Source organism: Stegostoma tigrinum, chromosome 7 (assembly GCF_030684315.1).
Source record: "Stegostoma tigrinum isolate sSteTig4 chromosome 7, sSteTig4.hap1, whole genome shotgun sequence".
NCBI lineage: Eukaryota > Metazoa > Chordata > Chondrichthyes > Orectolobiformes > Stegostomatidae > Stegostoma > Stegostoma tigrinum.
In genome coordinates this window covers 48,063,580-48,091,518 of record NC_081360.1, presented here as the reverse complement: position 1 = coordinate 48,091,518, position 27,939 = coordinate 48,063,580, and the positions used below count along the sequence as shown (strand labels likewise).

At 43.6% G+C, this 27,939-nt stretch overlaps 1 protein-coding gene across 3 annotated transcripts in view; it reads right to left on the bottom strand.

Moving 5' to 3' along the window:
* Positions 1 to 340: 340 nt before the first annotated feature.
* Positions 341 to 27,939, bottom strand: part of LOC125454135 (transcription factor Sp3-like) — a 60,668-nt gene continuing 33,069 nt past the window's right edge. For all 3 annotated transcript variants that reach the window (XM_048534552.2, XM_048534553.2, XM_048534554.2), the window contains 3 exons: positions 25,049 to 25,271; positions 6,938 to 7,137; positions 341 to 2,641 (listed from right to left, as the gene is read on the bottom strand). In XM_048534552.2, the coding sequence (XP_048390509.1) occupies positions 2,313 to 2,641; positions 6,938 to 7,137; positions 25,049 to 25,271 (752 nt within the window). In that variant the 3' untranslated portion in view covers positions 341 to 2,312. The remainder of the gene's footprint in view (positions 2,642 to 6,937; positions 7,138 to 25,048; positions 25,272 to 27,939) is intronic.

The following is a 27,939-nucleotide window of genomic DNA, read 5'->3' as shown; positions in this document are numbered from 1 at the left end:
AACAAAGTTCTATAATTTCCTAAACTATGCCATGATATTAGCATTCATGTGGTCAGCGTACAGAATCAGGAACTTAAACATGCAACTTCAGCAAAAACAAACACCAAAAAAATGATGTGTTCATGATAATACAACAGGCAGGGAAGTAAAATTTAAAAAATGCAATGGCCAATTTTAGCTAGTAAACTCTGATGGAACTAGGTTTTAACAATTTGTACTTTCCCCCTTTGAACAAATGAAACTGCAGAGGCCACGTGTTAAAGTAATTTAGGCTCTGCAAATTTTATAGAAAAATAGACTGATTTTTTAACAGTGATGAAAATTTAAATAAGGTCAGCAATTTGTTGATAGTATAATCTTACTTTATTAGCAGTTTAATTTATATTTATACATTTTGAAGGAACATGTAAGACTAGACAATTACCACATGGCAATGTATATATCTTTTTATTGAATTTTAAAATCAAGTTTCGTCATTGTTTTAAAATACCACATTAATTGTTTTGGGAGGGAAGGTAGAGGTAGGGAGAAAAGTATGGTCTAATTTACCTCAAATGCAAAGAAAACTGCTCAAACAAATAATCTATTTAAAACATTAATGAAAAGTAAAAAAAAATGCAATAGGTCACTACAAAACAGTACTATCCATTATATATTTTCACATGTAACATACACTTTTTACCCCAACTGTTGGCACTTGCACATAACACATCTTAGTTTGAGGCCCATTTTTCCAATGCAAGTTGACATACCTTATGTGAGGAAAATAATTACTGCAATAAAGGAACTATACTTAAACTGCAAATATCACTGCAGGGAAACTTCAAAAAATCTTGAATCCTATGTTGAAATACAATGCACAATGTAGGCTTTTTGGAGAGTTCAAGATAATCAGATCACTTTTACAAAATAGTAATTGGATTCAAAAGTAGAAACAGTGATCAACTGAGTTATGGTATAAACATTTTTCTCTATATCTGTGTCTGTATGCACACAGTACTACTTGACCATAGGAATGCTGCTATATCACGTGACACCAAAGCGTCATACTAGTGGTTTCTTAAAATGATTAGAACCAAAGAAAATATTGAAACCACAATTCATTTCAGTTAGTTCAAAGCTGGTTTAGACTGTAATCTGAATGTTTATTCCACTCATCTGATTTCATTACAAAAAAAAAGGACAAGACAGTTAAAATAAATTTCAACGGGGTATAAACAAGTGATGCTGTACTTTAAAAAAATATAACTGGCACAAGAAGTCTCTGGTATATCCTGAAGCAAAGTGCAACAGAATCGTTCAACAGCACTGCGCGTGTGGAAGCAATAATGGTCACCCTAGGGGTTTGTGAAGAAAAAAAAAAGTCAAATGGTAGCATCTTTATCCCCATTTCTATGGTACTGAAATGATGATAGAGATTAAATAGTTATGCATTACCTCTGTCACCCTAACAAATACACAATAAAAATACAAACCGAATATATATGCGCAACAAATAGTTAAGGTAAAAACTTGTATAGAAAATTACAAAGGGTAGATGCATAAGGATCTGCAATGTGTCAAAGTAGTTTTATGTAATAGTTAACTTTGAAATTTCAAGGTTAATTACAATCAACACGCTCAGTCATTTGGCAGATGACCCTTAACATTTAGCAAGAAAAAAATGGCTTTTAATAAATTGAAAAAATAGATTAAGACTTCAGATCCTCTTTTTTTTACAATATTCCTCTTTTATAAAGAGCTTAATGATACACAGAAATGCATACTTTGACATTTAAATGGCAAACAGCTAGTTTACTAATCAGCTTTTAGAATGCACACCGGTGACCCTTTTCGGCTGAAATACGCTTATTTGTATCAGAAAATGCAATGCATCGAATTAGAAAATTGCTATGAAATTTAATAGAAAACAGATTTATCACAATAAATTGTGTTCAAGATGTATATACTTTCCCATTCTGAACTGGATCATCCCCAAATCTTTTTAATTTTCAAGATTTCCTCATCAGTCTTGCATAGCTATTTCCCTGTGTATATAATCTATCATGAGCGCTAGTTCTGAAAAATTGCTACATGTGGTGAGTATCTGCAAAATGTACATGCAACATTGCCAGTGTTCAATAGATATATGAATACTGTATTACAAATACATAGAAAATAAGGCATTTTAGTGACATTGTCACTTTTCCATAATACATGAATTTTTTTGAACCACACTGATAAAAAGACTGCAGAAAAAGCTCAAAATTTACTAGCTTTTTACTCCATTATAAAATCACTAACACATTGTTTTTTTCCATAAATGGCATTTTTCAGTCCATACAGTCATCTCCACCAATAGTGACTAACTGTATATCAGTATTATGTAACATTTCTTCAGTATTTGCACCATCAGAATGATCAGTTCCAATCCCTTCCATATGGCCCTGTTGAATACTTGCTATTACAGGTGACATAATAGTTCCTCCTGAAGTAAGGATACCAACATCAGAGGCAGATGTCACTTCCATTGATGATATAGCTGCACTGTTGTGGCTGGAAAGGTTGGCTCTCTTGTTCTGATGTGTTTTGATGTGCTTTGAAAGATGGTCACTTCTTATAAAGCGTTTGGAGCATTCTGGACAGACAAATTTTTTCTCACCTGTTTGGTAAAATTGAGACTTTTATCAAGAATCAAATACCCCAAAGTGCTTTACCATGAACTATTTGTAATGAAGGAAACACAGTAAGATCTAAAGGTTAGGCATTTACAAAGTATTAGTTAATGTGTGGAATCCTTTGCAACTGTGCTCTTTTGTAATTAAAAACTCTAAACAATACTTGAAAATATTATTTCAACTTACAAAATTACATACATCTGCAATAAAATTTCTGTCTATCAGTTACAATTCACAAATCAGGAATGCAATAAAATACCTACTGACCTTGCAGAGTGCAGCTCCCATCAACTCATCAACAGCTTGACACCATTGAGGACAAAAAGTAGCCTAACTGACAGACATACATCCACCTCCAATGCTCACCAGTAAGATTATATACCATTTTACAAGATGTACTGGAAAGATCCACACAGGCTTCTTACACAGCATCCACTAAACTCATGACCACTGCCAACTAGAAGGCAAAGTGGACCAGATACATGGGGACATCTGCAGATTTACCTCAAAGCCACTTGCCATCCTGACTTGGAAATACGTCATTGTTCCTTCAGTGTCAGTGGACTTCACTAATAGCATCTTGGGAGTTCCTACACAAAACAGATTGCCGAGCTCAAGGCAGCAGCTCGTCATCCTCACCTTCAAGGTCAACTAGGGCTTACAGTAAGCACCCACCACACACCATGAATAAAAAAAACTTCCAAAATAAATTCCTATGATACTTCTCCCATATGACTGCACTGTGGACTCAACTGACTTCCACATTCTATCCACACAGCAAAGAAACTTTACAACTAACACTTTCCCAAATTATGGAATTTTGTTACCCAGCTAAAAAATAATTCACAAAGGTGCAAAATCGAACTCAGATTCTCTTTGTGCTCTAGTCCCAATTTTTCAACAAGTTCTGACCCTATTTCATCTAAAGACTATATTTGGTCTTGCCTCAGTATGTAAAAGATATCAGACCATCCATCAGCTTTCCTACCACTGTCAAACTGGTGGCAAAAAGATGTTGCATCATCCAGCAAGAGGATATATATGGTGTCAAGTGTTAGGGACAGAGGGTTGTCAGATCAGTGAGATTCATAGAATGGTACAGTACAAAATGGGCCATGGCCCATGACAATGTACCGAAAATGACACCAAATTAAACCAGTCCTTTCTGTCTACCCTTGGTCCATATCCCTTCATCCCTTGCATATTCACATGCTTGTCTAAAAACCCCTTAAATGCCCCCATTGTACCTGTCTCCATGACCACCCCTAGCACCAGTTTTCAGACTCCCAACACTGAATAAAAAACTGCTCCTCACATTTCCTTTGAGTTCCCCTCCAACCCCACTCTGAAAAGCATGCCCCCTAGTATTAGACACTTCAGCCATGGGGGAAGAAAGATTCTGACCGTCTACCCTATCAAAGCAGCTCAATTTTAGCACAAAGAAAATTACAGCGCAGGAACAGGCGTTCAGAACTCCAAGCCTGCGAGACTTCCATCAAGTCTCCCTTCAGCCTCTTCTGGCCAAGGGAAAACAACTGGTTTTTCTAGCCTCTCCTTAAAGCTCATAACCTCTAATCCAGGCAGCATCCTGGTAAACTACTTCTGTACATCCTCAAAAGCCTCCACATCCTTCCTGTAATGTGATGACCAGAATTGAATGCAATACCCTAAGTGTGGCCTAACTAAAGTCTTATAAAGTTGCAAAAGACATCCTGATTCTTGTACATCCCACTATATCTTTTGACAACTCTCCACACTATCTACAACTGCACAGTTCTTTGTACTGTTTGCAAACTTACTAACCCATCCGTGTTTTCATCCAAATCATTTAAAAAAAATTATAATCACAACCAGAGATCCCAATATGAATTCCTGTGGAACACTAGTTACAGACCTCCAGTCAGAAAAACACCCATTCACCACTATCCTCTGTCTATGGTCAAGCCAATTCAGAATCCAAGTAGCCAAGTCATTGTAGATCCCATGCATCTTGATTTTCTGGATGAGCGTACTATGACGGACCTTGTCGAAAGCCTTACTAAAATCTGTTGACAACATCCACTGCTCTACCCTCAGCGATCACCCACTCACAAAATTCAATTAAGACATTACCTACCCTGCACAAAGCCATGCTAATAGTCCCTAATCAGGCCACGCTTTTCCAAATGCACGCAAATCCTCCTCCTAAAGAATTATCTGCAATAGGTTCCCAACCACTGATGAGACACTCTCCGGTCTATAGTTTCCATAATTATCCTTCTTCCCTTCTTGAAGAGAGGAACAACATTAGCTACCTACCAATCCTCTGGGACCTCTCCAGTGGTTAGCAAGGATACAAAGATCTTGGTCAAGGCCCTAGTAGTCTCTTCGATTGCCGCTCTCAATAATCTGGCTCAAAAAGAGGTCTAATCTTCAGAACCAACAGACTATTTAGAAGAATCGTAACGGCAAGATTTATCCAGTTTTATTTCTGGTTTAAAGCGGTCTTTCACAACAGTTTCACAAAAGTTGCTGGGCTGCTTATTATAAAAGGTCACCAGAAAATCAAAACTGCTCACAATTGGAGTACTTTGTGCAGTTTTGGTCATTACACTATAGGAAAGATGCAACTACACTGCTGCAGATACGAAAGAGATTCACCAGGATGTTGCCCGAGATGCAGCACCATTGCTACAAACAGAAGCTGGATAAACTCAGATTATTTTCTTTGAAGGAGGGAACGTTAATGGGGAGTCTGAAAGAAATGTGTAAGATTATGAGGGGCATGGTCAGGGGAACAGAAAGCAGCTGTTCCCCTTAGTTGTCAGTAAAAAGGGGCCATACTTTTAATGGTGGAAACCAGGAGGCTTAGAGAGGATTTGTGAAAATATTTTTCACCCAGAGTTGGGCTAGGTGTCAGCACGATTCAGTTGGACTTAACTACTTACACTGGTGGTGTAGGCACTTGGCCATTTTTACAATTTGCATTTATTTGGTATCTTTAAGATAAATCAAACACATTTGGTTATGATGGAAGTAGTAAATGGATGTTGAACCAAAAATGACTTTTAAATAGCATATTAGCTGGCAGAGGTAGGCTGTTCTAAGAGTTGATGCTCAGTGGCTGACGGGATGGATGCTAGTTCTGGTTGCAAAAGAAGGAAGGCGGAAGATGACACTGGAGCCAGAAATGGTTTCTTGCAACACAAGGCAACAGCAGGAGGGGAGTCATTTCAGGAATTTGAACACAAGCTTAAGTTTGAGCTATCAGTGAACATCAGGAGCCAAAATAGCCCATTGATAATGGGTAGCAGTTTGGATGAGAGAAAATTTAGACACTTGCAGAGTTAAATCTTGCAGCTGAAAGTATAGTGAGAATTTCAGCAACAATGGGTGAAGTTGGAACAAAAAAAAAAATCGAGCCTTTATAATGAAGGGGACATTTCATCCAAATTACAAGTTGGGGTAATTTTGATCAGAGGTTACATCCAGGTAATTGTTATTCATGATTTGCTTAGGATTGTTTGAGATGTGAAAGGGCAACAATTTGACTGGAGGAGTTCAGATGCAGCTGAGAGAGAGATGGCCTGGATCTGGAGAGTAACAGTACACAAGAATTTGGAATAGAAGAGAAAAGGTGGAGGAAATTGCTATTTTCCTCACAATAGATGTCATAGCCTTTGAGAAGACTGCATAATAAGCAGAGGAAATATTCTGCAAAGGTTCCACGCTTAAGCTTTAAAATTACTATTAATATATTTTGACCGGTTTTATGCAAATATTTAAGTGAGCTATATTAGGAAATCAATAAAAGTGGAATAGCTAAAGTCATTATCCATATTTCTAGATAACTTATAGCTCTACTACCCATCAGTCCTGATGCCAATCCCCTTGCAAATCATTATCATATCAAGTTGGAAAAGAGCGCTCTATATGTACAGCATTAAAATGAGTGAAGTACAAATATTATCACTGCCACAAAACCTACAATTTTTAAGTATCCTTGCACCGGGGCAACTGACCCTCCTTACAGGTAGCATTTCAATCGAGAATACTGTGAACAGATCTAAAGTCAGAAAACATGCTGAGTAATCAAAGCAATAATTCAGAAAATAAATGTTTTGTAAAAGATGTAACTATGCTTATTGTAATTGATTGTAAGATCTAACTTAGCTTGGATATTTAGCTTTGAGGCTTCAGGAACAGTTCTGTTGGACAACAAATGGGAAGTCATGCTAGTGACTGACATTAAGATAAATGAGTGAAATCTACTCTAGTTTTCAAAAGGTACAAACAGTAACCTGTATGTGTTTTTCTGTGCCGTTGTAGTTCGTCACTGCGAGTAAATCGTTTTCCACAGTAAACCCAGTTACAGACAAAAGGTCGTTCTCCTGTGTGCCAGCGAAGGTGAGCTCGAAGATGGGAGGTTTTTCCGTATGTCTTTCCACATCCAGGAAAGTGGCAAATATGTTGCTTTTTCTTGCCCAAGTTATTGGAGGATCTGAGGAAAACCACAAATTCGAACATAAAGTGCACGCACTTGTTTTATCCTCTGAATCACAAACATGTACTGCATTTTCAAAATTTTTCTACAGAATTAACTGCAGTAACTGAAAATATTTCCCTGGTAGCCAAATCCAAACAACCGTTATGAGCTACTATATAACTATTGTGAGAAATTGCAAAATTATTTTTAGCAAGCTTTACATAAATTAAGACTGGAGGACCAACAAACACTTCAGTTTTGCAGTCAGATTTGTTTGAATATCAAATTAAGATTGCAAATTACTTACTTTGATTTTCAAAGTATTATGCAATGTAAATCCAGTTGTATAAGTGAACTGATGATAAATTGCTTTCTTCAAAAATTAGGACCCGAAAATGATGAACATCTCCTGTCTTTGCCTCAAACTAATACTATTCAGGTTTCTATAGTGATAACATTGCATCATATAACAACTCTGACTTGCACAATGCCCTTAACGTCCTACAAGAAAAAGGCACTGAGCTAAAAAAAGGAGCCATTTAAGAGCTATGACTACAAGCTTAGCTAAGGGGAGTTGTTATGAAGCAAATCTTCATGAGCTGGCAGCACAGTGGAACAGTGATTAGCACCGCTGTCTTACAGGATCAGGATCCTGGGATCAATTCCAGGCTCAGTCGACTGTGTGGAATTTGCATGTTTTCAGTGTCTGCATGGATTTCCTCCGGGTGCTCCGGTTTCCTCCCACAATCCAAAGATGTGCAGGTTGGGTGTGTTGGTCAGGCTTCGTTGCTCATAGCCTACGCATCCCTGGATACTAAGTGGACTGGACATGCTAAGTGGGGGTGCTAGGGTGGGGCACTGGGTCTAGGTGAAATGCTCAAGGGCCAGCACAGACTCAATAGTCCAATGGCTTTTTGCCACACTGCAGGGATTTGAGGATAACTACAGTGACTCAAGACAGCCAAAGATATAAGTGCTGATGTCAGAGCTAAAGAAGTTAGAAATATCTCTGCAAACATACAAGAGAATTTGGATACAAATTAGATATTTTAATTTGAAGTATTGGGGAGGTGGGGGAGAAAGAGAGACACCATAAGCATGTGTCAGCAAAAAAAAAGGGAAGGTACTGGAATGGGAAAAAAAAGATAGGCAATAACAAACTTGGAAGTTGGGGAGTTGAATAATAAAATTCAAGCAAGTATTTGGGTCAAGTAAGCAACAATGCCTCAGAGGTAGAAGTAGACACAGTCTTTGCAATAAGAGGGACTATGGGATTAAAAACAACTCCGCTCTGGGTTGAAATGGCAGTGAGGCTAACCATAATCTAGTTCAGCCTAAATAATGGCTAGTGTGCGTTGCGGTCCAAATATCATGAAGAATGTGTGGCAGGGCTCAAAGGCCCTAGCCATATTCTTGATACTTGGCTGTAGAAAGTTACAGATCATCCAGACCTCAAACGTTCAGCCATCCAGCTAACAAAAAAGTGGACTGAGTATGATGGGTTCTAAGATCTGGAATTTACCAGCACAGATGAAAAAGTTGACTTCATATCAGCAAATGCATTCAGCATTGGCCAGCAAGTAGGACAACTAGCAAGGGAAAAGATAGATTTTTGGCGGATGTTGGACACGGTGATGCAAGTGTGGGAAGAGAAGCCTTGCAAGACAGAGTCCACTTATGCAAAGCGCAACAAAGCCAAACAATGTTGGAAAAAAAAAGAGGATGATGTGATCAGCAATATAAAATGGATACAGAACAATCTAAAACAATTAAGACAACCGATGCAGATCAAAGCTTTGGAGTCACGTCATATCAGTTGTGAATGGTAGCAGACAATTTAAACTAATAGATGCAGCAGCTTCACAGATATCCTCATCTCAATGATGGGAAGTCCAACATAGTGCAAAAGACAAGCCCAAATTTTTCTGTAATCATCATCCACAAATACAGAGTGGAAGTACTAGAGGCCTCCTCCTGCTCTTATTTTCAAAGCAACGTTATGGCTACTGAAAAGCTCAAGTGAATGTTGACCTACGCGAGAGTCCTTTAACTTGTCTTCTGCTAATTATGGGAGCCACCTAACAGCCACATGTGAGGCCAGATGGCTGTTGCAAATAAAAACCCTGAGATATGGGAGGACCTTTATCCCTAACTTAGATGCACATGGGCTGCAGCAGTTTACCACCATTTTCTTAAAAACAACTTGGGAATTAGTTACACAAGAAAAAAATTTTGGTGAGTACCGATCAATCAGCATGAAATAAGTTGAAGCAGGAAGGGAGTTAAGTTTGTAAACATATATTAAGAAACGGCTGATTTGCATTCAGTACATCACACTCAGGAATTTTAAAATTACTACAGCTTCTTTTTCAATGATTTTACATGGAAAAAAAGAACATTTTGTTTACAACACTTATACAAAGGAGATGCAATTTTGCCATGCATTTTGATAGGCATAGTCTCTACTTTTCTTGCTGCAGGGTAAATACCACATTTGCTTTTTAACCTGCAGATGGACTTGGACATGTGGGCAAGAAGCAAGAATTGGCAGGTGGATAACAACGTGGCAAAGTGACAGGGTATACATTTTGGTTAGAAGAATGGAGGCATAGACTATTTTCTAAATGGGAAAGGCTTCAAAAATCTTCCGTGCAAAGGGACTTGGGAGCCTAGTTTAGAATTTTCTTAAGGTTATCATGCAGGTTCAGTCGGCAGTTAGGAAGACAAATGCAATGTGGGCGTCTATTTCACGATGGCTAGAAAACAAGAGCAGAGATGTATTGATGAGGCTGTGTAAGACTCTGATCAGACGATATTTGGAATACTGTTAACAGTTTAGGAACTTGTACCCAAGAAAACATGTGCTGGTACTGGAGGTGATCCAGAGGACGTTAACAAGAATAATCCCAGGAATGAAGGGCTCATCATACGAAGAGTTGAGAGATTGGGGGCAGAGTTGGGGGACAATTCCAATTGAAACTTACAGGATACTGACAGGCTTGGATAGAGTGGAATGGAGGTGATGTTTGCACGACTGGAAGACATGAGGACCCAGGAACACAGCCCCCGGCTGAAGGGATGACCCTTTAGAACTGAAATGAGGATTTTTGTTCAGCCAGAGGGTGGCGATTCTGTGGAACTCATTGTGGCAAAGGGCTATAAAGGCCAAGTTATTGATTGTATTCAGCGTAGGAGATAGGTAGGTTCTTGATTAGTAAGGGGACCAAGGGTTACAGGGAGAAGGCAGGAGAATGGGGTTGAGAAACATATCAGCCATCATTGAATGGTGGAGCAGATGTGGTGAGCTGAATGGCCTAATTCTGCTCCTATATATCTTATGGTCTAAAGTGAACTTAAAAAGTGTTGTGATCCTAGTTGACGGCAATTTTGGACAAGTCAGATTCCAGAATGAAATCTTCTTTGATAGATCGTAAGTCAATAACAGATAACAAAGTACGGAGTTGGAGGAACACAGCAGGGCAGGCAGCATCAGAGGAACAGGAAAGTTGACATTTTGGGTCAGGACCCTTCTTCAGAAAGTTGATAGATCGTAAGTGTTGATTTTGCAGTTGATTACTGTGGTGGCTAGTTATTAAACATATTCACCTGAAGCTGCCACGATTCTTTTAACACGTTTATAGGCTTACACAAACAAAATGCACAGGCAATGTGGAAAGGTCTTATCAAAAAACACAGTTCCAACCATTTTCCTAGCAATATCCTTTTCCAACACTCATTCCAGAGAACAATCATTCCTATTTGATGCTTTATTATCTCGCTTACTGGATTCATTCCAGGTTTCCACCAGACCGCTGAAACAGTTTTAAAGTTGCTTTCGTGTTCTGATGACCCAAACCACCTTTCAGTTCTGAGAACCTGTATTCCTCAAACATTTTAAAGGAGTATGGAAAGACGTCAGGAATATGGCTTTGACAGAAGGTCAAATGATGACCGTACTGAATTGCAGACAAAGCTTGATGGATCAAAAAGTTTTCATTACAAGAAATATAAACGGTCCTTCAGAAGATTAAAAAAATCCAATTCTGCTGCTAGGACAGAACTATTCTTCATTCTAGCTGTTGTAACAAAACTCTAACAAACCAGATCACGTGTTTCGGAGTGTAAGCATCATCGACTGACAGAGGTATGTTGCTGGGCTTGCCGAGTCACATGGTAAAGACGACTTTTTTTTGGATAATAGACTAGAAAAATGGGCATTTAGAAACTGTGCTACAGACAATGTTCCAGGTTTTTTGCCCACACCCAAAAAGGTTAGAAGTAGAACCGTGATATATCAACTTATCTGTCACAAAGGTCACGTAATTTCACTGGACACTTTTGTGAGGTAAGGTGGCACCAAGTATTTATGGATTAAAAAGGTGTCTGGCAAAAGCCTTTGGAGTCATAGTTGCAGTTTGTCACAGACCTGAGGAGGAGTAGTTGAAAGACCTCCAGAAAGAATGACAAACTAACTAGAAGATTAGAGATAATAAAATGTGAGGCTGGATGAACACAGCAGGCCAAGCAGCATCTCAGGAGCACAAAAGCTGACGTTTTGGGCCTAACCCTTCATCAGAGAGGGGGATGGGGAGAGGGAACTGGAATAAATAGGGAGAGAGGGGGAGGCGGACCGAAGATGGAGAGTAAAGAAGATAGGTGGAGAGAGTGTAGGTGGGGAGGTAGGGAGAGGATAGGTCAGTCCAGGGAAGACGGACAGGTCAAGGAGGTGGCATGAGGTTAGTGGGTAGCTGGGGGTGTGGCTTGGGGTGGGAGGAAGGGATGGGTGAGAGGAAGAACCGGTTAGGGAGGCAGACACAGGTTGGACTGGTTTTGGGATGCAGTGGGTGGGGGGGGGGGAAGAGCTGGGCTGGTTTAGGGATGCAGCAGGGGAAGGGGAGATTTTGAAACTGGTGAAGTCCACATTGATACCATATGGCTGCAGGGTTCCCAGGCGGAATATGAGTTGCTGGTCCTGCAACCTTCGGGTGGCATCATTGTGGCAGTGCAGGAGGCCCATGATGGACATGTCATCTAGAGAATGGGAGGGGGAGTGGAAATGGTTTGCGACTGGGAGGTGCAGTTGTTTGTTGCGAACTGAGCGGAGGTGTTCTGCAAAGCGGTCCCCAAGCCTCCGCTTGGTTTCCCCAATGTAGAGGAAGCCGCACCGGGTGCAGTGGATGCAGTATACCACATTGGCAGATGTGCAGGTGAACCTCTGCTTAATGTGGAATGTCATCTTGGGGCCTGGGATGGGGGTGAGGGAGGAGGTGTGGGGACAAGTGTAGCATTTCCTGCGGTTGCAGGGGAAGGTGCCGGGTGTGGTGGGGTTGGAGGGCAGTGTGGAGCGAACAAGGGAGTCACGGAGAGAGTGGTCTCTCCGGAAAGCAAACAGGGGAGGGGATGGAAAAATGTCTTGGGTGGTGGGGTCGGACTGTAAATGGCGGAAGTGTCGGAGGATAATGCGTTGTATCCGGAGGTTGGTAGGGTGGCGTGTGAGAACGAGGGGGATCCTCTTGGGGCGGTTGTGGCAGGGGCGGGGTGTGAGGGATGTGTTGCGGGAAATACGGGAGACGCGGTCAATGGCGTTCTCGATCACTGTGGGGGGAAAGTTGCGGTCCTTGAAGAACTTGGACATCTGGGATGTGCGGGAGTGGAATGTCTTATCGTGGGAGCAGATGCGGCGGAGGCGGAAGAATTGGGAATAGGGGATGGAATTTTTGCAGGAGGGTGGGTGGGAGGAGGTGTATTCTAGGTAGCTGTGGGAGTCGGTGGGCTTGAAATGGACATCAGTTACAAGCTGGTTGCCTGAGATGGAGACTGAGAGGTCCAGGAAGGTGAGGGATGTGCTGGAGATGGCCCAGGTGAACTGAAGGTTGGGGTGGAAGGTGTTGGTGAAGCGGATGAACTGTTCGAGCTCCTCTGGGGAGCAAGAGGCGGCGCCGATACAGTCATCAATGTACCGGAGGAAGAGGTGGGGTTTGGGGCCTGTGTAGGTGCGGAAGAGGGACTGTTCCACGTAACCTACAAAGAGGCAGGCATAGCTGGGGCCCATGCGGGTGCCCATGGCCACCCCCTTAGTCTGTAGGAGGTGGGAGGAGTCAAAAGAGAGGTTGAGTGTGAGGACGAGTTCAGCTAGGCGGATGAGAGTGTCGGTGCAGGAGGACTGGTCGGGCCTGCGGGACAGGAAGAAGCGGAGGGCCTTGAGGCCATCTCCATGTGGAATGCAGATGTACAGGGACTGGACGTCCATGGTGAATATGAGGTGTTGGGGGCCAGGGAATTGGAAGTCCTGGAGGAGGTGGAGGGCGTGGGTGGTGTCACGGACGTAGGTGGGGAGTTCCTGGACCAAAGGGGAGAAAATGGAGTCCAGAATGGTGGAGATGAGTTCGGTGGGGCAGGAGCAGGCTGAGATGATGGGTCGGCCAGGGCAGGCAAGTTTGTGGATTTTGGGAAGGAGATAGAAACGGGCCGTGCGGGGTTGGGGAACAATGAGGTTGGAGGCTGTGGGTGGGAGGTCCCCTGAGGTGATGAGGTCGTGAATGGTGTTGGAGATGATGGTTTGGTGTTCGGGTGTGGGGTCATGATCGAGGAGGCGGTAGGAGGTGGTGTCGGAGAGTTGGCGTCTGGCCTCGGCAATGTAAAGGTCAGTGCGCCATATTACCACTGCGCCTCCCTTGTCTGCGGGTTTGATGGTGAGGTTGGAGTTGGAGCGGAGGGAGCGGAGGGCTGCCCGTTCTGCGGGGGAGAGGTTGGAGTGGGTGAGAGGGGTGGAGAGGTTGAGGCGGTTAATGTCTCGACGGCAGTTGGCGATGAAGAGGTCGAGGGAGGGTAGGAGGCCTGGGGGTGGTGTCCAGGAGGAGGACTTGTGTTGGAAGCGGGTGAAGGGGTCAGTGGAAGGAGGGTTGGGTTCCCAGTTGACCAACCTCACCATCAAACCCGCAGACAAGGGAGGCGCAGTGGTAGTATGGCGCACTGACCTCTACATCGCCGAGGCCAGACGCCAACTCTCCGACACCACCTCCTTGATCATGACCCCACACCCGAGCACCAAACCATCATCTCCAACACCATTCACGACCTCATCACCTCAGGGGACCTCCCACCCACAGCCTCCAACCTCATTGTTCCCCAACCCCGCACGGCCCGTTTCTATCTCCTTCCCAAAATCCACAAACCTGCCTGCCCTGGCCGAACCATCGTCTCAGCCTGCTCCTGCCCCACCGAACTCATCTCCACCTATCTGGACTCCATTTTCTCCCCTTTGGTCCAGGAACTCCCCACCTACGTCCGTGACACCACCCATGCCCTCCACCTCTTCCAGGACTTCCAATTCCCTGGCCCCCAACACCTCATATTCACCATGGACGTCCAGTCCCTGTACACCTGCATTCCGCATGGAGATGGCCTCAAGGCCCTCCGCTTCTTCCTGTCCCGCAGGCCCGACCAGTCCCCCTCCACCGACACTCTCATCCGCCTAGCTGAACTCGTCCTCACACTCAACAACTTCTCTTTTGACTCCTCCCACTTCCTACAGATTAAGGGGGTGGCCATGGGCACCCGCATAGGCCCCAGCTATGCCTGCCTCTTTGTAGGTTACGTGGAACAGTCCCTCTTCTGCACCTACACAGGCCCCAAACCCCACCTCTTCCTCTGTTACATTGATGACTGTATTGGCGCCGCCTCTTGCTCCCAAGAGGAGCTCGAACGGTTCCTCTACTTTACCAACACCTTCCGCCCCAACCTTCAGTTCACCTGGGCCATCTCCAGCACATCCCTCACCTTCCTGGACCTCTCAGTCTCCATCTCAGGCAACCAGCTTGTAACTGATGTCCATTTCAAGCCCACCGACTCCCACAGCTACCTAGAATACACCTCCTCCCACCCACCCTCCTGCAAAAATTCCATTCCCTATTCCCAATTCCTCCACCTCCGCCGCATCTGCTCCCACGATAAGACATTCCACTCCCGCACATCCCAGATGTCCAAGTTCTTCAAGGACCGCAACTTTCCCCCCCCAGTGACCGAGAACGCCATTGACCGCGTCTCCCGTATTTCCCGCAACACATCCCTCACACCCCGCCCCTGCCACAACCGCCCCAAGAGGATCCCCCTCGTTCTCACACGCCACCCTACCAACCTCCGGATACAACGCATTATCCTCCGACACTTCCGCCATTTACAGTCCGACCCCACCACCCAAGACATTTTTCCATCCCCTCCCCTGTCTGCTTTCCGGAGAGACCACTCTCTCCGTGACTCCCTTGTTCGCTCCACACTGCCCTCCAACCCCACCACACCCGGCACCTTCCCCTGCAACCGCAGGAAATGCTATACTTGTCCCCACACTTCCTCCCTCACCCCCATCCCAGGCCCCAAGATGACATTCCACATTGGCAGATGTGCAGGTGAACCTTTGCTTAATGTGGTATACTGCATCCACTGCACCCGGTGCGGCTTCCTCTACATTGGGGAAACCAAGCGGAGGCTTGGGGACCGCTTTGCAGAACACCTCCGCTCAGTTCGCAACAAACAACTGCACCTCCCAGTCGCAAACCATTTCCACTCCCCCTCCCATTCTCTAGATGACATGTCCATCATGGGCCTCCTGCACTGCCACAAAGACGCCACCCGAAGGTTGCAGGAACAGCAACTCATATTCCGCCTGGGAACTCTGCAGCCATATGGTATCAATGTGGACTTCACCAGTTTCAAAACCCCCCCTTCCCCTACTGCATCCCTAAACCAGCCCAGTTCGTCCCCTCCCCCCACTGCACCACACAACCAGCCCAGCTCTTCCCCTCCACCCACTGCATCCCAAAACCAGTCCAACCTGTCTCTGCCTCCCTAACCGGTTCTTCCTCTCACCCCAAGCCACACCCCCAGCTACCCAGTAACCTCATCCCACCTCCTTGACCTGTCCGTCTTCCCTGGACTGACCTATCCCCTCCCTACCTCCCCACCTATACTCTCCTCTCTACCTATCTTGTTTTCTCTCCATCTTCGGTCCGCCTCCCCCTCTCTCCCTATTTATTCCAGTTCCCTCTCCCCATCCCCCTCTCTGATGAAGGGTCTAGACCCGAAACGTCAGCTTTTGTGCTCCTGAGATGCTGCTTGGCCTGCTGTGTTCATCCAGCCTCACATTTTATTATCTTGGAATTCTCCAGCATCTGCAGTTCCCATTATCTCTAACTAGAAGATTAACCTGGACATATAAATGAGTATTAGAGAAGACAAAGTGTGGAGCTGGATGAACACAGCAGGCCAAGCAGCATCTCAGGAGCACAAAAGCTGACGTTTCGGGCCTAAACCGTTCATCAGAGAGGGGGATGGGGAGAGGGAACTGGAATAAATAGGGAGAGGGGGGAGGCGGATCGAAGATGGAGAGAAAACAAGATAGGTAGAGAGGAGAGTATAGGTGGGGAGGTAGGGAGGGGATAGGTCAGTCCAGGGAATATGGACAGGTCAAGGAGGCGGGATGAGGTGGTAGGTAGGAAATGGAGGTGCAGCTTGAGGTGGGAGGAAGGGATGGGTGAGAGGATGAACAGGTTAGGGAAGCAGAGACATGCTGGGCTGGTTTTGGGATGCAGTAGTGGAAGGGGAGATTTTGAAGCTGGTGAAGTCCACGTTGATACTATTGGGCTGCAGGGTTCCCAAGGGGAATATGAGTTGCTGTTCCTGCAACCTTCGGGTGGCATCATTGTGGCACTGCAGGAGGCCCTTGATGGACATGTCGTCTGAGGAATGGGAGGGGGAGTTGAAATGGTTCGCGACTGGGAGGTGCAGTTGTTTGTTGCGAACCCAGCGGAGTGTTCTGCAAAGCAGTCCCCAAGCCTCTGCTTGGTTTCCCCAATGTAGAGGAAGCCACGCCGGGTGCAATGGATACAATATACCACATTGGCAAATGTGCAGGTGAACATCTGTTTGATATGGAAGGTCATCCTGGGGCCTGGGAAGTGGGGTGAGGGAGGAGGTGTGGGGGCAAGTGTAGCACTTCCTGCGGTTGCAGGGGAAGGTGCCGGGTGTGGTGGGGTTGGAGGGCCTATCTTGTTTTCTCTCCATCTTCGATCCGCCTCCCCCCTCTCCTTATTTATTCCAGTTCCCTCTCCCCATCCCCCTCTCTGATGAACGGTTTAGGCCTGAAACGTCAGCTTTTGTGCTCCTGAGATGCTGCTTGGCCTGCTGTGTTCATCCAGCTCCACACTGACAAGAGAGTCGCGGAGAGTGGTCTCTCCGGAAGGCAGACAAGGGTGGGGATGGAAAAATGGCTTGGGTGGTGGGGTCAGCTTGTAGATGGCGGAAGTGTCAGAGGAAGATACGTTGTATCCGGAGGTTGGTGGGGTGGTATGTGTTGTCAAGGGGGATCCTCTTTGGGTGGTTGTGGCGGGGGCGGGGTGTGAGGGATGTGTTGCGGGAGACGCAGTCAAGGGCGTTCTCGACCACTACGGGGGGAAAGTTGCGGTCCTGGAAGAATGTGGACATCTGGGATGTGCGGAATTGGAATGCCTCATCCTGGGAGCAGATGCGGTGGAGGCGGAGGAATTGGGAATAGGGGATGGAATTTTTGTAGGTGGTGTATTCTGGGTAGCTGTGGGAGTCAGTGGGCTTGAAATGGACATCAGTTTCTAGCTGGTTACCTGAGATGGAGACAGAGGTCCAGGAAGGTGACGGATGTGTTGGAGATGGCACAGGTGAACTTGAGGTTGGGGTGGAAGGTGTTGGTAAAGCGGATGAACTGTTCGAGCTCCTCTGGGGAGCAAGAGGCGGCGCCGATGCAGTCATCAATGTAATGGAAGAAGAGGTGGGGTTTGGGGCCATCAATGTAACAGAGGAAGAGGTGGGGTTTGCCCCAAACCCCACCTCTTCCTCCGTTACATTGATGACTATTGGCGCCGCCTCTTGCTCCCCAGAAGAGCTCGAACAGTTCATCCACTTTACCAACAACTTCCACCCCAAACTCAAGTTCACCTGGGCCATCCCCAACACATCCCTCACCTTCCTGGACCTCTCAGTCTCCATCTCAGGTAACCAGCTAGAAACTGATGTCCATTTCAAGCCCACTGACTCCCACAGCTACCTAGAATACACCTCCTCCAACCCACCCTCCTGCAGAAATTCCATCCCTTATTCCCAATTCCTCCTCCTCAGCCTCCGCCGCATCTGCTCCCAGGATGAGGCATTCCACTCCCGCACATCCTAGATGCCCACGTTCTTCCAGGACCACAACTCCCCCCCACCCCCCGCAGTGGTCGAGAACGCCCTTGACCGCGTCTCCTGCATTTCCCGCAACACATCCCTCACACCCCGCCCCCGCCACAACCACCCCCAGAGGATTCCCCTTGACAACACATACCACCCCACCTACCTCCTGATACAACATATCTTCCTCCGACACTTCCGCCATCTACAATCTGACCCCACCACCCAAGCCATTTTTCCATCCCCACCCTTGTCTGCCTTCCGGAGAGACCACTCCCTCCGCGACTCCCTTGTCCGCTCCACACTGCCCTCCAACCCCACCACACCCGGCACCTTCCCCTGCAACCGCAGGAAGTGCTACACTTGCCCCCACACCACCTCCCTCAAGCCCTTCCCAGGCCCCAGGATGACCTTCCATATCAAACAGATGTTCACCTGCACATCTGCCAACGTGGTATATTGTATCCATTGCACCCGGTGTGGCTTCCTCCACATTGGGGAAACCAAAAGGGGCTTGGGGACCGCTTTGCAGAACACCTCTGCTCGATTCGCAACAAACAACTGCACCTCCCAGTCACAAACCATTTCAACTCCCCTTCCCATTCCTCAGACGACATGTCCATCATGGGCCTCCTGCAGTGCCACCCGAAGGTTGCAGGAACAGCAACTCATATTCCGCTTGGGAACCCTGCAGCCCAATGGTATCAACGTGGACCTCACAAACTTCAAAATTTCTCCTTTCCCTACTGCATCCCAAAACCAGCCTAGTCCTTCCCCTCCCCCCACTGCATCACAAAACCAGCCCAGCTCGTCCCCTCTCCCCACTGCATCCCAAAACCAGCCCAGCCTGTCTCTGCTTCCCTAATCTGTTCTTCCTCTCACCCAGCCTTTCCTCCCACCTCAAGGCGCACCTCCATTTCCTACCTACCACTTTATCCCGCCTCCTTGATCTGTCCGTCTTCCCTGGACTGACCTATCCCCTCCCTACCTCCTCACCCATACTCCCTCTCCACCTATCTTGTTTTCTCTCCATCTTCGGTCTGCCTCCCCCCTCTCCCTATTTTATTCCAGTTCCCTCTCCCCATCTCCCTCTTTGATGAAGGGTCTCGGCCCGAAACGTCAGCTTTTGTGCTCCTGAGATGCTGCTTGGCCTGCTGTGTTCATCCAGCTCCACATTTTGTTATAATGAAGCACGCTAGGTTGGTAAGCCCCCCAGGCCTGATGTGTGTTATTCTGGAGATTTAAACAGGTGGCTATTCAATTGATGATAATTTTCCAAAATTCATTAGATTCAGGAAAAGTTCCATTATGCCAGAAAAGAACAAATATAATCTCTCTATTCGAGGGAAGAAGGTAGAAAATAGGAGAATATAGAGATAACAAAGTGTGGAGCTGGATGAACACAGCAGGCCAAGCAGCATCTTAGGAGCACAAAAGCTGACGTTTCGGGCCTAGACCCTTCATCAGAAAAGGGGGAGGGAGAGGCGGATTGAAGATGGATGTAGAGAAGATAGGTGGAGAGGACACAGACAAGTTAAAAGGGGCGGGGATGGAGGCAGTAGAGGTCAGTGTAGGTGGGGAGGTAGGGAGGGGATAGGTCAGTTCCGGGAGGACTGACAGGTCAAGAGGGTGGGATGAGGTTAGTAGGAAGGAAATGGAGGTGAGGCTTGAGGTGGGAGGAGGGGACAGGTGAGAGGAAGAACAGGTTAGGGAGGCAGGGATGAGCTGGGCTGGTTTTGGGATGTAGTAGTGGGGAGGGGAGATCTTGAAGCTTGTGAAATCCACATTGATACCATTGGGCTGCAGGATTCCCAATGTGGATAACTTGTCTGTCTCCTCTCCACCTATCTTCTCCTCTATCCATCTTTGATATGCCTCCCCCTCACTCCCTATTTATTTCATAACCCTCTCGCCCTCCCCTGTTCTGATGAAGGGTCCAGGCCCGAAACGTCATCTTCTGTGCCCCTAAGATGCTGCTTGGCCTGCTGTGTTCATCCAGCTCCACACTTTGTTATCTCGGATTCTCCAGCATCTGTGGTTCCCATTATCTCAAATAGAAGAATAGATGCCAGTTAGCTTAACATGTATCATGGGCAAGGTGTCAGGATCGATCACCGAGATTGTAACTGGGTACCTGGAAACAATGCACTTGGGAAGTATCTATGTAGTTTTGTGAAAGGGAAATTGCATTTAACCATTAATCGGAATTCTTTGGATTCTGGGGAGTTCATAGACATACTTGGATTTCCACACATTTGATAAGGCTTCACAAAAATGGTTGTTGCATTACAGAATCCACACAAACAGAAGCACGGAGAGATGATTAGCTGACTGGTTGAAACAAAAATGAATTAACTCAGATTAGCAGTATGTGACAAATGGAGTCCTGCAGGAATCTGCACTGGTCCTGCAATTTTACAATTAATACAAATGTCTTAAATGAGGGGGTTCAAGACTTAATGGCCAATGTCTCAGATGACACCAAAACAGATTTGAAAATATATTGTGAAGATGACCAAGTTCCAGACTGATATAGGTAAGTTGAGTGAGTGGGCAAAAATCTGGCAGACCAGGTATAATTGAGAAAATATGAAGTTGTTCACTTTGGCAAAATTAAAATAAGGCAAGTATTATTTAAACAGAATGACTATAGATTCCAAGGTGCAGAGGAATACAGGTGTTTGAGTGGTACAAGTTATAAAACATTAGGTTGTTGGCCTAGCAAAGTGACTAAGAATGCTAATAGATGCTCATCTTTATTACAAGAGGAATTGAATGTAAAAACATTATCCTTCAGTTATTCTGGGCATTGCTGATACGACATCTCAAATACCGTGTGTAATTTTGGTCTCCTTATTTAGTGAAGGATGCAAATGTGCTTGAGGCAGTTCAGAGGTTAATGACTTGATATGTGGAATGAGCGAGTTATCTTACAAGGAAAGTTCAGAGAAGCTGAGGTTGTTTCCATTGCAGCTTTGAAGAGCAAGAGGTGACATGGCTGAAGTGTAAAGATGCTGAATAATCTTGACAAGTTGGATGTGGAAAGCATGTTTCCTTTTGTGGATTCAGTCCAGAACTAGGAGATATTTTAAAATTAAGGATCTCCCTTCTAGGCAGAGATGAGGGCAATTTATTTTTCTCTCACAGGGTTGTGCAACTTGATAACACTTGATTGCACAAGGTAGTGGAGATGAAGTGGCAAGGGAATAGAAGGTCACTATGTTACAGAATCCACACAAACAGATTGGATGCGATCTTATTGAACGGTGCAGCAGGCTCCAAGGAACAAATGGCTTATTTTGGCTACTATTTCATATATCCTTATGGCTGTAAAATGGAACAAGATTGAAGAAAACTGCTTCCTAATTACCAGTGATAAATGCCAAAACAAATAGATTTCAAGGAAGGAAAGTGTGCTGACTCCACAAATATTACTAAGCTGACCAGACACAAACCTGACTTTTCAATTCAGGGGAAACTGACTCCTATCATACTTACTCATTTAATAACAAACAAATCAGAAAGCCAGACTTCTAACAAAGTTTCCAGTTAAATTTCTAGGTCTGTCACCATACATGAACAGTTTTATGCAGCTGTTTCCAGAATGTGACATTTTCATTCTGTTAAAGCTGCAGTTGGAAATGGTTTTCATATTTTGCTTTATGGAAATATTGGGAGAAAAATATAATTCATGCGCAATTTGTTTGCCAATAAACATGGCAGAAGCAGGTTATTCAGCCCACCATCATACCGCCATAATCCCCTCCCACCTTTACCACAGCAAATCCACCTAGCCTGCACATCCTTGGCTAAATTGCCTGTTGTGCCCAATTCACACCTTTGGTCTGTGGAAGGAAACCTGCCCAAAGGGAGAATATGCAAGCTCCACGCAGACAGTTGGCCAAGGCTGGAATTGAACATGGGTTCCTGGCACTGAGACAGCTGTAGTAACTGTTGTTCCATCATGCCACCCTTGGTAGCCATCAATCTATATAAAATATACTCTATTCCAGAGCTTCCATGGTCCCCTGGAGCAGAGAATTCCAAAGGTTCACAATGTAGAGTAAAGGAATTCCTCATGTCAGTTCTAAACTTGCTGTTTATTCTGACACTGTCTCGTGGTTCTAGATTCCAAGGGAACGTCCATTCTTTGTCTCCTCTGTACTACGAACAGAGAGTTTCAATGAGTTCACACCTAATTATTCAAAAGTATGGAAAGTACAGGCAAATTTTCCTCCAATCTGTTGTCACAGGAGTCTCTAGCCACCCAAGTAATTAGTCTGGTGAGCCCTCATTGTACTCTCTCCACAGAAAGCACGTACTTCCTCAGGTAACAGAAAAAACACTGTACAATGCCGAGTCTCAAAGTTCAATATAGTAGAAGTAAAACATTTTTACTCCTCTCTGCAAATTCTCTCACCATAAAAGGCTAACATATTGTTGCTTCTCTGTTCACAAGTTTATGAACAAGGATGCTCAGGTTCCTTTGGACATCAACTCTTCACAGGCTCTCATCACTGAAGAAATATTCTGCACCTCCCCTTTTCCTTACAAAATTGATAACCTCACACTTATCCACATTTTATTCCATCTGCCATTTCATGCCCATTAGTTTAGCATGTTCAAATTCCCTTGGAGTCTCACTGAACCTTCCTCTACACATTCCCACCTAGCTTTGTGTCATCTGCAAACTGGAAATACATTTGTACTCTCAACCAAATCATTGATTTGGATTTGAAAAAGTGGATCCAACCACTGATCGTTGTGGTCACGAACTGCCAATCCCACTTATTCTCACTTTCCACTTTGTTCCCATTAATTAAACCTCAATCCACATCATGATATTACTCCATGCCATACAATCTAGTTTTGTTTTTTGCAATGGGACCTTACTGGAAACCTTCTAAAACAGAGTACCACATCCATTCATTCTTCATTACGTACACTAAAAATAGCTTTGTAATTAAAAAAATTACCAATTATGCCAAACATGATTTGCCTTTTATGAATCCTCCTAATTCTCTCAAATCACAATTATTTTCTAAGCACAGTTATCACATCCATTAGACTGTACTATATTCCCTTACCAGAGAGGCCAGGCTCAAAAATCAAAATTTTCTCACTTCCTCATAACAAACTGGGTTACATTTGCCGCATTCCAATCTATCGGCAATTCCAGGATCTATAGAATTTTCAAAAGATAATCAATGTGTGAACTATCTCTATAGCTACCTCATCTAGCATTTAGGGGTATAATCAGCTCTCAGGAATTTGGTAACTTTCACGCCCATTTAAAAAGACGTCGTGGATCAATAAACTAATATTAATGTCTTTATGCTCCCCATTCCCTTGGATCTAAAGTATTTTTGGTAGACTTGTTGCAACTTTTCCCTACAAGAGGCACAAAATATTTAGCTTCTCTACCATTTCCCTTTATGAACTGTACTGTCTCTGTCTGCAATGGACCCACATTTATCTTTTTACATAGCTATGGAAACTTTTACACTATGTTTCTTGCCATTTTACATTTATACATTATTTTCATTTTACCAGTTTTGTGGTCCTCCTTTGCTGAATTCTAAAATACTCCCAATCACTAGCCTTACTACGTTTTTCGAAGCCTCCTCTTTCTATTTCCCTCACAACCTGAAACTTCCTTTGTTAGCCATAGTCAATTAATTCTCCTGTTGGGTTTTATCTTATAACAATGTACATTTATTCTAAACCATATATTCATTCCTCAACCTGTCGATTTGCCTGTCACTATATAGTTCCTTTTTTAGATTCAAGATCCTGACTTCGGATAGATTATATTGTTTACAAACGTAACTGGAAATTTCCATCACATTAGCATTCACTGCATAAACTTTCTAATTAACAAGTTTATTAATTAACCCCTTTTCAGTGCACGATATTAGATCTAAAATAGTTGGTTCTCCCATTGGTTCCTCAATATTCTGCTCTGGAAACCATCTTCGACACATTCCAAGGTTCCATCCTCTACAGCACTGGTGTTCATTAGGCTTACCCAGTCTAGTGTACGCTTTGGTTATCTGGATAAATATATTTCCAGTTTGCAGATGACACAAAGCTGTGTGGGCATGTGTAGAGAAACATTCAATGAGACTCCAAGGGAATTTGAACAGAATTTGAACCCATGATTAATGAATTACTCTAGTTACATGCACCTTAAGTTTTTAAACTGGTGTTTGGGGGTCTAAAACTGCTCCTGTCAATGTTTTTGCCCTTGTCGTTTCTAGTTCTAGCCAAATAGATTGCAATTTGTCATTGTCTTGTTACTGCAATTCAACATCCTCTCTGATATACTGACCCTATCCTTCATCAGCACTATCCCACCTCCTTTCATTTTTTCTGCCTACCTGTATGATAAACATTTGGTTCCCAGCCCTGCAAATGTATCATATTCACATACTTCTACTTGTGTTATCAATTCATTTACTTTGTCCAGAATGCAACCAACATTCAGACAGAGCACCTTTAATACATAGCCTTTTTAAACAGTATTCTGTATTTTCACACTTTGATTTTTGGCATTTGTTTCTGTGGTGTTCCACTTTCATTCACTACCTCATCTACCATAAAGAGTTTTTGTTTCTCGCTTAAATCGAATACTTCCTCAAGCACCCTTCTGCCAGAAAAGTTAGTTTAAATTGTCCTTGCGAGCTTTTAATAATTCAACTGATTTAATTTGCACTAAACATAAACATACCTTCCCAAAATATCCTTGCAGTTAGGACAAGTACATGCTACTCGACGGAGTCGTTTCCCTGGTTGATACTGCTGATCATTGCCTTCCTCACCCAGGTTTACAGAAACTTGTGCTAAATCACTGGAACCAAGGACGGTTGTAGTTCCCACATTAGTGACTGTAGAAGGTGGTGATGTTAACTGCCAGGATTCCGAATCATCCTCCTCTTCTTTTATATGTACACCTAGAATCAGTAAGAGCATATTCAATTTTCACTTCAAACCACAAGACTACTTAACCCTTTCCACTGTGCCACAGTGTCCAGTAAAAGACTAAAATGCAACTATAAGAATGCATTATGACTTAGTTTAGAGAATTATATTCGAAGTATTTTTAAAATCTGGTGTTTATGGTATATTAACTTTCTTAACAATGGCAAACAATGCCATAAAATAAAGAAGCAAATTTCAGAAAGAAACTAACTTTCTTGTTGTAAATATGTAATCAAGACTTATGGAGAACTTGTTAAATTCTTCTTACCCTGTAATCTTCAGTGTTTTCAACATAACCACCGCATTCAGAAAAATGGTCAACTCAAGTTGAAAACTTGGAACATTAAGTATAGCCTCAACACATTCACAGTCGTAGCCAAGTAACTTAGCGCATACACGAGTACATAAATAACTAATATTGAAGTACGAATTGCCAAAAGGCTACGAGATTGTGGGAACTCAAAATAAAACAAGAATGTGTGCATTCATACTATCCATCTAATGCAAAACAAAACTATTGCATTACAGAAACAATTCTTTTAAACATATTCCCATTCCGAAGCTACAGATTATACCACAGTAAAATAAATTGACAGCTTGGCTATTTTCCTTTAATACATATTTGTAAGTTTAACTGGTAGCACATCATTGCCATTTACTTCAGGAGTCAGATTTCACTACACAGGTTTATAGAGAAAACTGATGGTCTACTGGAAATGACCACTTCCTACAACTTTCTGCTAAGCAAATGAGATCTTGATAATGAACCAAAGTTTTAAAGGACCTTCAACAACATGGGATAGTTTGCTCTTTGTAAAGAAAATGAACCAAGTCATAATGCAGTAGAGGGAAAGCAGAAGGAAGGAGCTACATTCCTATTACTGTGGTTGCTGTTTGTAGGTCAAAATGGATCATTCAATAGCAATGGTAACCCATTCTATTAGTTGGCCATGGATGCAATGCAACACACCCAAGGATTTTGAGAAGTTTTTGAGCTGTCATAAAAGGCAGCAATCTGAAAGAAAAACAGCAAAGCTATTAACCACTGATAGCGTTGAATAATCTTGATTCAACAAAGGAGTCTGCACACTTTGTGCGTGAACGCACAGTTAACCTAAAATTTTACAGGGTATACTGCAAAGATAAACACAAGAATACGGGAACTGCAGCATTGAAGTAGGCCCATTCAGCCCCTTAAGCTTACTCTGCCTTTCTAGATCATGGCTTATTATCTGCCTCAAATGCAATTTTCCCCACTCTATTCCAAGATCCCTTCATGTCATTAGCATCTAGAAACCCACCAGTTTCAGTCATTTATAAGGTCATGACAAAGTTTGCACAGCCCTATAGAGGGGAGAATTTCACTGCTGAAGTTCCTCTTCATTTCAGTGTTAAATGCTTTGTTATCAAACTGTGCCTAAGTCTATACAGCCAAAGGAAACATCCTTTTTGCATCTATTCTGTATAATATTCTGACAGGCTTAGACAGTTCTATAAGATTGTCTCATTTTTCTATACTCCAGAGTGTACCAGTATAGTCCACATTCTCTCCAAGCTATGCTAATAATTATTTCATTCCTTAGGCATGGGGAACCAGACTGCATTAATATACCAGACATGGTTTCAAAAGTAAGCAAATCTTCTTCGGTCATGTGCAAAGATTTACAATACTCTAAACTAGGTAACCCATTCTATTAGTTGGCCATGGATGCAATGCAACACACCCAAGGATTTTGAGAACTTTTTGAGCTGTCATAAAAGGCAGCAATCTGAAAGAAGAACAGCAAAGCTATTAACCACTGATAGCATTGAATAATCTTGATTAAACAGACATGATTTATGAAAATCAATTGTAAAATGAAGAATGTGATTAGCAAAGGTATCAAAATGTTGAATCCAGAGATAAATAAAAAACAGATTCTTTCAGGAAATAGATTAAATTCAGTCCCAATTATTGCAGTGAACAAAAAAGCTCCAAAAGTGGCTTCAAATTCGTGGCACAAAATTAACCTGCAATCAGGTAAAATAAATGCTCTTCTTGACAGGAAATTCTGAAGTGAGCCTTAGAGAGAAATTTCATTTCCAACCAAAGTGGAGACACATAAACAATGTGGCTCCCCACGTAAAACGCAAGTTGCACTTTCCAAATGCAAATGATCAAACAACAGTCTTCTAAACTGTGCTCAGTCTCCCAGCATACAATTAGTCGGCTTCATTAAATTCAAGCAGAGACCATCCTGTACAGTCCATCCCAAAGCAGTAAATAGTTTGCCAGAAACAAAATCTGTAACTCATCACAAAAATGTTTTACGTCAAATCACATTTTTCCTTATATCCACTACTGAGAAAACAAGATTAGGCATAACCTGAGCTGGCTACCATATGTGGCTGCCTAATGTGTCACTCTATCCTCCATGTTTCAACACACTGACAGAGTAGCATCTGCAAATGCCCATCAATGTCAATGATGTCTGCAGATCGAATTGCATGTTTTGTCCCCATTTTCAGGGGATCAAGGCAATGAACTGAGGTAGTCAACAAGAGGTCCCAGATATGAACTCAAGCTACACCAGGAAATGCTTTAAAATCAGTCACTTGAACAATGGAAGCCTGGATGAGAGAAACTGATTCCTAGCAACA